The 12,312-nt window shown below is 39.3% G+C and overlaps 1 protein-coding gene across 3 annotated transcripts in view; it reads right to left on the bottom strand.

The window, feature by feature from the left end:
* St7l (suppression of tumorigenicity 7 like) overlaps positions 1-12,312 on the bottom strand; it is a 70,922-nt gene that overhangs the window by 35,559 nt on the left and 23,051 nt on the right. For all 3 annotated transcript variants that reach the window (XM_028889951.2, XM_028889953.2, XM_028889954.2), the window contains exons 7-10: positions 8,469-8,623; positions 6,370-6,467; positions 5,802-5,916; positions 1,116-1,188 (exon numbers count right to left, since the gene is read on the bottom strand). In XM_028889951.2, coding sequence (XP_028745784.1) covers positions 1,116-1,188; positions 5,802-5,916; positions 6,370-6,467; positions 8,469-8,623 — 441 coding nt within the window. The remainder of the gene's footprint in view (positions 1-1,115; positions 1,189-5,801; positions 5,917-6,369; positions 6,468-8,468; positions 8,624-12,312) is intronic.

Raw genomic sequence — 12,312 nt, 5'->3', positions numbered from 1 at the left:
AGAGAGCCTTTGGAGACCACTAAGCTCATTCTGAGAAGGGTGACTACAGTTAGAAATGCCACTGAGGAACTCAGAAAATCTTAGCACACACAATACAGATTTTATAAAAATTTTAGGTGACAAGAAATAAACTGAATATTTTATTCTAATTTATATCAAGATATAAGAAGCTAAGGTGAAAAAAAAATGAGCACCATTTGGTTAGTTTCTGGCTCTCTATTTATTCATTCATTCATTCATTTATCTATCTATCTATATATTTATTTATTTAAATAGGATCTAATCACTGGACCTGGCCAGATTCTAAATATCTCAACTGCAAATAAAGAGAATTGACTAAGGAGAGCCAAAAGTGTAAGGAAGAGACAGTAACTTCAATGGAAGGGAAAGATGAAACCAGTTCGTCGACATGCACCTTACTGTTACCAGCATCACTGTTACCACACTAAATGTGTACTTTTTTTTTGAGACATATATACCCCAGGATAGCCTTTAGCTTGTTATGTAGTCAAGGCTAGCTTTGAACTCTGTTCCTCCTCTCAAATGCTGGTATTACAGATATAAGCGTCACACTCAGTTCTCTGTGGCTTCTTTCTTGAAATTGTTATAGTCATTTAACACATATCACCTCACACAACCACCTATAATATGATTTTCTTTTTTATAATTTTATTTTCATTTTTATTTTTATGTGCATTGTGTTTTGACTGAATGTGTGTCTGTGTGCCGGGTCCCCTGGAACTGAAATTACAGACAGTTGTGAGCGCCATATGCATGCTGGCAATTGAACCTGGGTCCTCTGAAGAGCAGCCAGTACTCTGAACTGCTGAGCCATCTCTCCAGCCCTCCCCCGCATATTATTCTCAAAGTAACAACTTTCACAGCTATATCTACTGTGTGGTAGAGTTTGAATCTAAGTCCCAGCTTACTTAACTCTACACAGCTCTGTCTGTCATCAAACCACATACAACGAGAAGCCTCAGTCACAGAAGAGCAAGGGTTATTGAGGTAGAAAGAGAACGGAGAAAGAGTGTTGTTAAAAGTTAGTAGAGGACAAAAACCTTATTAAATGTTCAGCAGTCTTTCCACATTATTGTGGTTTCATAAGTACTTACTTATCTGAAACAGTCCTTGTTTTCAAGAGTGCTGCTGTGTAGCAGATGGCTGCTGACTTTGGGAGGCTTATATCTGTAACAATAATTGTCAATTTAGGTAAGGATTTGTAGCAAGAATCTTAAAGGTTCTTAATAATAAAATCAAACCCGAGGCGAGTTATTGGGGTCCATGCTGGTAGATCAGAGAGACAGAACAAGCCACAGCTATCTCACCTCACCGCATCCTCAGCTGGTCTTGTCTCCTCAGACTGGAGGCTTCTGAGTCCTCATCCGGAATGGGTCTCAGCTGAATTACTGCTCAAAAGCCCTGAATGCTTAACCAGCCAAAATCTTAACCAGCCAAATGCCTAACCAGGCCAAAATGCTTCTAGTTTCTTGCCCTCACGCCTTATATATCTTCCTGCTTTCTACCACCACTCCCTGGGATTAAAGGCTGGCTTTCTGGGATTAAAGGTGTGTCACCATGCTTGGCTGTTTCCAATGTGGCCTTGAACTCACAGAGATCCAGAGGGATTTCTATCTCTGGAATGCTAGGATTAAAGGTGTGAGTGCCACCATTTTCTAGCTTTTGTATCTAGTGGCTGTCTGTTCTCTGACCCCAGATAAATTTATTAGAATACACAATACCACCACAAGGATTAAAAATTATAACTCCTAGTACAAATTCATCAGTTGTAATACAGTGTTATAGGCGCCTGGACACATTGTTGGAAGGCCTACCTTTGAGTCTAGATTTTACTATTTACTAGTGGCATATCCCTGGGCTAGAAGCAATTTTATTGTTCTCTTTTCTTTTTTCTCTCCTTTTTATTTTTTTTCTTTTTTGGTTTTTTTGAGACAGGGTAGCCCTGGCTGTCCTGGAACTCTTTTTGTAGACCAAGCTGGCCTCAAACTCACAAAGATCTGCCTGCCTCTGCCTCCTGGGTGCATCACCACCACCCAGCCTTGGTCTTCTTTCATACTTCCTAGCAGAGATTAAACTATGTTGATAAAAGTGCTCTGTATGATGGCAACAAGTATTCTACAAATGTCTATAATAATCTGTTTACAATAAGACTAGTCAGAGGAAATCCACAGTATAATTAAAAGTATGTAAAAACTAAGATTAGAAAAAAAATAAAATACTTAACTGCTATTATATCTGTATTGATTTTTAACTTTTTCCATATGTTTTTGACTTTTCTACATTTTATAAAGGGCCACATTTCATAGAGTATGAAGTTTATTTGAGATCACAAACAAATCCTTTTTCGGGAGGATGCCTAAAACAGTGGTCTTAGAAGAGAGTGAAGCACTCTCATGATGTTCTCAGTTCCAGACTTTCATAGTGAATGGAGATCTCAGGGAGAAAGCCCATTTCTGGTGACTTCAGTCTGTACAGTGATGTACACAGAGACACATGAACACCCAAACCACCAAAGCATCCCAAATGACATAGGCTCTATTCACTTTAGAGGGTTTTACTTTATTTAAACAAATCAGGTCCCCTTCTGACTTTTGACATTCAGTTCCTAAGCTTGCACAGCACAAAAGCCACAATAGGCCATGCATCCGGTAAGTTACTTATGGAAGGGACTTCTCACAAATTTTCCTATGAGCCTAAACTATTGTGAAGAGCTGCCCAAAAATTCTAAATGTCTAAAAGAAAGAAACTTCACCTTCCAAATATATCACACTTCAACCTTTCCAAGTCATGGGGATTCCTAAACTAGTAGGCAGGGACCTCTGGCAGGACAATGTGAGTAACTCTGCATGTCCTGTTATATGGAAGACGTGACAGAAACCTGAGGGCTAGGAAGTCTGCAGCATGGACTTTTACCAACTGTTCATTAAAAGGAGAAGACTAAAATCAGAAAAAATCATGACAGAAACCTCAGAAGAGCTAAGCCAGGCTTATTAAAGTAAAATTATTTTTTATAAACTTATGAAGCCCTTAAGAAATGTATGCATGTTTAAAAAATATCCTAGTCGAGCGGTGGTGGCACATGCCTTTGATCCCAGGACTTGGGAGGCAGAGGCAGAAAGATCTCTGTGAGTTCAAGGCCAGCCTGGTCTACAGAGCGAGATCCAGGACAGACACCAAAACTACACAGAGAAACCCTGTCTCAAAAAAACTAAAAACTAAAAACTATCCTAGCAAACAACCTAGATGCCCGTCATCTGAAGAATGGATAAAGAAAATGTGGTACATATACACAATGGAGTATTACTCAGCAGAGAAAAACAATGACTGCATGAAATTTGCAGGCAAATGGATGGAACTAGAAAAAAATCATCCTGAGTGAGGTAACCCAGACCCAGAAGGACAAACATGGTATGTACTCACTCATAAGTGGATACTAGATTATAAAGCAAAGGACAATCAGACTGCACAGATCCAGGGAGGCTATCTAGCAGGGAGAACCCTAGGGTGGCTGTGGCTTATAATAAGTTTTGTTTTTGCCCAATCACTGGGAATGCTTTAGTGGAACATTTCACTATTAGGATAAGAATGTGTACCATATCAAGTTGATGAAAGGATATGCTGGCTGTACTTTCAGGAGGGGAGGCTAAAATCTTTTTAGATTATGGATTAGCCTATAGAAAAATGTCTGCTGTAAATCAAATAGTGAAGGGGAAAATGAATAGGAATCTCACTTACACAACTTAAGTAAAACATAGCTCTCTGAACAGATGAAGATAGATTTCTTCTGTATCCCAGAATCTAATCAATATTTATATGCTTAATTCAGCTATTATTTGGCTTAAAAGGGCTTATTGGGAAATGTTATCATTTTCACTATTTCTACAGAGAAATTATTTTCCAGTTTCAAATAACTCTGGACTTTGGAATTATAACCTGTTTTTATGTTAAAAAAAAAAAAAAAAGCCCCAAGGCAAAAGGTAGACAAAGAGAAACTGTTGTGGAATATTAGTTGAAGATGTGTTACATTTGTTTATGCTGTGGAATATTTGTTTACTGATGAAAAGATGTGTTGCATTCTTTTATGCTGCATTTTTTTTAACTCTGTGAACCTGTGTTACTTTGCCTGTCTAAAACACCTGATTGGTTTAATAAAGAGCTGAATAGTCAAAAAAAAAAATTATCCTAGCAGGGCATGGTGGCATACACCTTTAATCTCAGGATTTGGGAGGCAGAGGCAGAGGCAGGAGGATCTAAGAGGGAGACAAAGTAAGCTGATGTCTTACTTTGAAGGAGGAGAAAGTCTGTGCTCTTGTGTTTTGTTTCTTGGAGACAGGGTTTCTCTGTGTGGCCCTGGTGGTCCTAGAACTTGCTCTGTAGCTCAGGCTGGCCTCTCAGAGATTTACCTGCCTCTGCCTCCTGAGCACTAGGATTAAAGGCGGGTGCTACCACCACCACCAGGTGAAAGCCTGTATTTTTAACATTATCCCAACTCCATTTGTAGTCAACTGTTATTGTTATAATAATACAAATAGCTAATATACTTGGAATTATACGTTCTTATAAAATGACTAGTAAACTAGAAATGAAACAGCTGAATTATCTGGTTCAGGTTTGCACTCATTCACTGGAACATATTACCCAATACTGAACTGTCTTAAACTCCAGTTTCCTAATTTAGTGCCTGAAGAGTGAAAACACCTGTCCTACCACTTCCTATGTGTATATATGGATGCAGTGAACCATATAAATTACTTTCTATAGCTAAAAAATCATTGCAAAACTGTCATTCTGGCTTATACTTACAAAGATTATTATGCAACTTCTATTGGTATTCCTTACATGCCAAAATTCATGAAGCTCCCTCCTATGTGCACGACGCCTGCACTTTCCCAGTTACCTCTCCCCACATGCTGCCTTCAGTGTAACTACTGTCCAGTTCTGTGTGTTTCACTAAGCTGTGCAGTGGTATTTGCTCCACCCATGACCTTGGGCTATACGGCCTGAAGGAGGTGGTGCTTCCTGCCTCTTATATATGACCTCTTCAAAGGAAGGGGAGAGGCTCCTTTTCCATGCTTCCTGCTTCCTGGTGTGACTGAACTGCCAGGTAGATTCGCTCCTGGTCAGATCAGAGGACGACTTCAGCTGTCTACTCAGTTCTGTATTCATGAGTGTATTTCCTCAATTTATCCTAATAAATTTCCCTAATACTTCTTAAGCAGGCTCCCGTGGTTTCTGCATTAAAGCTGTAAATGCCGCCGGGCGGTGGTGGTGCACGCCTTTAATCCCAGCACTGGGGAGGCAGAGCCAGGCGGATCTCTGTGAGTTCGAGGCCAGACTGGGCTACCAAGTGAGTTCCAGGAAAGGTGCAAAGCTAAACAGAGAAACCCTGTCTTGAAAAACCAAAAAAAAAATAAATAAATAAAGCTGTAAATGCCATATAGGTTAAATCCATGTTTTCATGTTCACCATTGCGTTCTAAGTGCCTCACAAACATTCAGTTAATAAAGAATACATCCTTAGAGAGGAAAAGCTCCTTCTCGTGACCTTCTGGTTCAGCTGGAAGGACAGATAAAGAAGATGCTTCACAGCAACTATACCTACACCTTAAAACTGACTGCTAAGACTGGAAAGAGGCACCAGAGAAACACCAGAACAGGACTGGACTGATGATTACACACTCGAAAAGAGACTATAGCCATGTTGAAAAGAGACTATAATCATGCTATCTACTAATACACACACACACACAACACACACACACACACACACACAAAACTCACCATCATATTTTGCCAGGACTGCCTGAACATCTGCATAGGCCTGCAGTTCTAGAAGTGATTCTAAGAGGTTTTCATGGATGTTCAGCATGGTAAGAGGAGGAAATTCTTTCATCAACTGTATATTAAAAGGAAGGAAAAAAAAGACTAAAATCAAAATAAATCATGACAGGAAAACTCAGAGGAGCTGAACCAGGTTTGTTAAAGCATGAATTATTTTGCTTTTTTTTTTTTTATGAACTTATGAAGACCTAATCCTTAAGAAATGTATGCATATTGAAAATATCCTAGTTGGGCATGGTGGCACACACCTTTAATCCCAGCACTCAGGAGGCAGAGGCAGGTGGATTGCTGTGAGTTTGAGGCCAGGCTGATCTACAGAGTGAGTTCCAGGACAACCAGAGCTACAAGGTGAAACCCTGTCTCAAGGAAAAAAAATAACAAAAATATATATACTACCCTGTTATAGAAATGAGCAATTGAAAAACAGTGACTGTGCATTAAAATAACTGATTTTTGTTTTAGTTTTGTGCACTATAGAAATAACGGTTGTGTTATCAAATGTACTTACGTCTCTCATTATTTTCACTGCTTCTCTGATTCTTCCCAGTTTTCTTGCACACATTGCCAATCTTCTTTTTATGTATACAAGTACATTGGTATCTCGCCCTATTTAGAAAAACAAGAAAATGACACAGCTATCACTTTTGTATTATAGCCTGATATTTCATTAAAATATTATCCAATAGTTTTATTTGCTTATTTTGGAAGACCTATTAAATTAAATTATATCAGAATGCATTATTATTAGTGAATATTAAATTTAGGTGATAAATAATAAATGTTCTCTATTTTTATGTGTGCTTTCTATATTAAACACTTAAAATATATATTTAATTACTTTTTCCTCTAGTAGTAAGCAAGTTGAATGTAGTATATATAGCTCATTTGGTTGATGAGTTTAATACTGACAGAAAACAAGTAGGTATTAATAGGAAGATATATATTTATCAATCTCGAGTTTCTGCATAAACAATCTATAATTTTAGTATTATTTTGGCCCAAAGATTCTAAATGTCCTAAAACAAAATTTCCATGAATAATATAGACTTCTATTAAGTTATTAATTAAGAAACTATGTCTCGAAAGGACTAAGAGAAAATCCTTAGCATGGGCTAGTGAGACGGCCTACCAGGTGAAAGAAGCTTGCTTGCCAAGCTTGAGGACCTGAGTCTGAGCCCTGGGACCTGTATGGTAGAAGGAGAAAACTGACACACACAAGCTGTTCTCGGACTTCTATGCACGTCTGTGTACATGTACACACATACACATACAAATATATATACACAAGTATCATTTTTTAAATTAAAAACTCTACAAGATTTGATATTATGCAAGGGCAAATAGCAAGAGGTTTTTATAGATGTAGTTTCGTTAGTTCCAGACTGCAAGATTAACTCTTCCCATAGTTTTGTATAATAACATGCCTTAATGAAATATATTGTAAACACAAGTACTTAACTGAGAGAAAACATTAGCCAAATTTTAATTTCCATAAACAAAAGATGTAGAACTTAGCTGCTAAGAGATAATGCCTCGTGTAAACATATTTCAATTTATTGCCCAGTATTTGCCAAAATCATGAAACTAAAACCCCCTGGCCACAAATCTCAGCCAGAAATGGCAACACTGCCGATTCTAACAGCTTTGGTAAGTGTTGCAACCCTAACCAGAAGAGCATCTCCAGAAGACAATGGTCCCTGTGCCTCATCCTATCTCAAGCATGCTGGAAAAAATCAACCAAAGAAAAGAACCAATGTCACATGAGACTGGAGTATGGACTAAGCATCAGATGGTGTGAAAGGAGCAGTCCCTAAAAAGGATCCCAAATTTCTGAGACAACCTGGACTGTGAGAGCAAGACCCTGCCTTAAAACAAGACAAACAGACAAACAAAAACAAGAGAAGGAAGGAATAAGGGAAGGAAGGAAGGAAGGAAGGAGATCAAAGAGGAGGAGGGAGGAGCACCCTTGGGTACCACTTACAGATCCACAGACTGAGCTTGGGCAGGGTGTGCAGCTCAGGGTTGGATATTGCCAAGCATGTGGGAGGGAAGCCCTGGATCTGATTCCCAGAAAGGCAAAAAATGTGCCCCCCCTCCCATTGCTCTGGGGAAGAGTCAGGGTAAAGACAATATCTATTGTCTAGGGAGGATCTCAGTACTACCTGTCATCATTAGAAGGTTCCCTTGAATTTTAAAAAGTGTTCTTGGTCTAGCGACAGCCAGTTCTAAAATGCTCAGTCTCAAAACAACACATTTTTCTTCAAGGTAACCAAAGCAGATGTGTTCCTTTCCACAAATGTTACATATTTCTTTCTGTATTGTAAGCTTATTAGAAGTAATAGACCAGAAATATGAATCTATTGGTTGTCTCATGAAAATTATCAAAATTTTACATATTTTTTTTATTAATATTGTTTTGTGCTTTAAACACAAAAGACACAAGTTCAGAAGTTAAGAGAATCTGAACCTGGTAGCACATGCCTATAATCCCAGCTCAGGAGGGAAGATCAGTTCTGGGCCATCCTCATCTACATGGCAAATTTGAGGCTAACACCTCAAAAAACCAAAAGGGGAAAAAAAAAGGAATGATAGTTCGAATTTGCTTACTCAGTTGAGCTTCATGCTGAGGACTCTGGTGCTGGCACTGCTGTGACCGTCTATAAATGACCTCCCCCGCCCTGAGGGCCTGTTTGAACAGCCTTTCGGCATCTGCGATTGTTGTCGCTTCTTCTTCGGCCAGCAGAACGTAGGCAGTGGCACAGCTGTAGAGCAAGCAAGGCCGCATTAAGTCAGTGGTGAAGCTCACGTTTCTCTCGGACAGGCCTCTCGCTCTGTCATGCTTCCCTCCTCCGTACCTACACTTTCCATCTTCACATCATTCAGTGTTTTACTCACTAGGGCACACTAGTTTATATTCACTATGCCCAACCCCACAATGTTTCTTCCATTCTTTATTTTGTCTTCTCTATTTCTATCTCTGTTCTCTGTTTTCTTTTTGAGGAAGGGGAGAGAAGGTAAGATACATCAAGTGTTCTTTAAAAAGCAGCTGTAAGGACCACATCATGCACGGGTCACGCCTGCTCTCAGACGCTGCTTGCTCTGGAATGTCCCTATCACGTGGGCGACGGTGGCAGTGCAGACTGGGAAGACTTCCTTGGCTAATGAGGGATCTTTCCTATCTGAGCAGAAGCATATTCCTACACTGAGTCTTTTCTACAAACACTTTTTCTACAAGCCCAAGTGTTTTCTCTGCGTCTTCTCTCGGGCTTATCCACCACAAATCTGCATTCCATCCTTCCTCTCATACACCTACGCTCAACCCACACACCCATGTTTACCCCACGCTTCCTTTTCTTCGCCCTGCTAAAACACCAAGATTTTTGTTTGTATCTTTAAAGTCAACAGCTGGCCAATAAAATAAACTCATTCTTGGCTTTGGGCAAGAAAGAAAAACAAAGCTTCCCTTCCATGTATTTCTAGACAAGTTCATTTAGTCTGAAGATGATGTCTTAGTTCTGCTTGTCCAAGCCTGCACAGTCCAACAATCAAGTCAGTAGCCACAAGTAGTCACCGAGCACTTAAAATGTGGTTAATCTGAACTGACATGGCATGTTGGTGCATATCAGATTTTAAAGACTGAGAAAATGTAAAATACCTCATTGATACACTTTTAAAATATTGATCGCATGTGAAAACATTTTATATTTTGAATATAGATAATTGAGACTTTCAAACTAACTTCTTTTAACTTTTTAAATGTGGCTACTAGAAAATCTAAAAAGTTACATATTGGTTCACATGTTCCAATTCAACAGAGATTACTGGCAAAAAATGCAAGGGCAGGCATGAAATACACTGATGGTGAGTAGTTATCATCTAAATCTATAATCCCAACACTTAGAACCCTGAGGCAGGAGAAGCTCCAGTTTGGGGACAGCTTTGACTACTTAGGAGGACCTATGTACTCTAGGCTCTATGATAATACACTGTCTATTACTGAAGAATAAAAGGAAAAGGTAGCTACCTTAATGAGGGTAAAGAAGGGCCTTTCAGATATAAAAATCAAATTATACCACTGAGATATTTTTCAAATAGCACTGCACATTTATATATAATTTTACTAATCAACACATTTCTCCAATGTATTACATTGGACTTTGATAAAACATTAGATATATTGCTGGTATCCTGCTTGCCATTTCAAAAACAAATTCAAATATTTGTTGTTGTTTGCAACAAAATCTTGCTACACAGCCCAGGCTAGCCTTGAACTCTCATTTTCCTGATTCAGCTTCTCAAGTGTTGGTAATTACAAATGTATGTTACAATGCCCATCATCAAATATTTGTATTTAATGTTTTGTTTCAAATGATTTTAAATAACCAAGATAGAACTATTTTTGTAGGGCTGGGGATATAGCAGTGGTAGAGCACTTGCCTAGCATGCTTGAGGCCCTGGGTTCGATCCCAGCACTGCAAAACAAAACAAAACACCACTTTTATAAAGACTTTGATAAAATTGATTTAACAGAATCTAAATATAAACATAATTTTATTTTATTATTATTATAGTTTTGTGGTTCTGGGGATAAAACTCAGGAACTCACCATTAAGATACATCCCCAGCTCCTAACATAACTTTAAACTACAAGCCAGGTCTGGTAGCACAGGCTTGTAATCCCAGTTTCTCAGAAGGCTGAGGCAGGAAAGTCACAAGTTCAAGGACTGCTTGGGCAAATTAGTAAGACTTTGTCTCAAAAAGTGAAAAAAGGGGGCTGGAAATGTAGCTCACTTGCATGTCATGCGCAAGGCCCTGGGTTCTATCCCCAGTACCACCACCACCATCACCACCACCAAATCACATTATAGCTTATAGTTTGTGCTTCTTGGCAATTTTGCCTTACATTCTTGCATTAGATATGTTATTATAAGATATTAGTCCTATGCATACCTAATTACTTCCTTTTGTCTTAAACTGTGGTTAAACTTACATACCAGTATAAAATTTTATTTAATTTTTATTTCATGTATTTCTTATTGGCTATGTGCGCCTATGTGTACACCACAGTACACATGTGGAAGTCAGAGGACCACTTGTGGGATTTGGTCCTCTCCTTCCACCATGTAGGTCGTGGGGATCAAGGTCATCGGCTTGGCTGCAGGTGCCTTTACCAGCTGAGCCATCTTGCAGGCCCACCGGTATAAAACATTTTCAACTGCAGAATTCAGAAACTTTTCCTATATCCTCAAGGTTGTACAACCATAACAGATACATATGGCATCTTCATCATCCCCCCAAAGCACCATAACCATTCAGCAGTTCCACTGCCTCTCCTGCCTTCCCACCAACAGTCACACATCATCCTCTTTAATAGTGTCCTTTAGAGCACAGAGGTTTCACTTTAATAAGGCGTAGTTTACCGACTTTTTCTTCTATTGCTTATGCCTTTGCTGTCGTGTCTGTTAAACCACTGGGAAACATGGAGGCATAAGACTGTCCCTCCTCCCCTCCCCTCCCCTCCCCTCCCTCCCCTCCCTCCCCTCCCTTCTCCTCCCCTCCCCTCTCCTTTCCTCTCTCTTTTACAGGGCAAAGTTACAGGGCTTCAAGCATACTAGGCAAGAATTCTACCACTGGCCTACAACACTAACCCATTCCATGTTCTTACAAGAGTTTATAGTTTAGTTATTTATTTTTAAAATAATTTATATGCATATGTGGCATAAGGGTCCAACTTCCAGCTTATAGATGTGACTGTCCAATTGTTTCAGCATCTTGTTAGAAACTTCTCCTCCTCTTCCTCTTCTCCTTCTCTTCCTCCTTCTTCTTTTTTGGTTTTGGTTTTTCAAGACAGGATTTCTCTGTGTAACAGTCCTGGCTGTCTTGAAACTCCCTCTGTAGACCAGGCTAGCCTCAAACTCATAGAGATCCACCTGCCTCTGCCTCTCAAGTGCTGGGATTAAAGGCATGTGCCACCACAACTCAGTTTTAAAAACATCTTTTTCTCCATTGACTAGCCTGGGCACCTCCATCAAAAATCAACTGAAAGGCCATAAACAGATGGGCTTACTTCCCAGTAAGCCATCAGTCTAGGCATCTAATCTTAAGGTTTAACCATCTAGTTTTGTAGAATTTTAAAATTGGAAAATGTGAGTCTTCTAATGTGGTCCTAGGATTGATTTTGGCTACTTCGAGTCTCTTGCAACTCATACAAATGCTAAGACCAGCTTAGCTTGTCAATTTCTGCAAAAATAGTAACTGTGATTTTAATTATTTTTAATTTTTCACATGCATGAGTGTTTTGCCTGCATGTATAAGTATCAATGCATACAATAACCATGGAGACCAGAAGAGGGTGCTGGATTCCCCCAGAAGTAGGAGTGGCTTTAGATGATTGTGAGCTGCCCTGTGGGTATTGGAGATCAAACCAGGATCCTCTGGAAAGGCAGCCAGT

This window comes from Peromyscus leucopus, chromosome 6 (genome assembly GCF_004664715.2).
Source record: "Peromyscus leucopus breed LL Stock chromosome 6, UCI_PerLeu_2.1, whole genome shotgun sequence".
NCBI lineage: Eukaryota > Metazoa > Chordata > Mammalia > Rodentia > Cricetidae > Peromyscus > Peromyscus leucopus.
The sequence above is the reverse complement of the archived record's forward strand: the minus strand, read 5'-3'. Positions and strand labels throughout refer to the sequence as shown.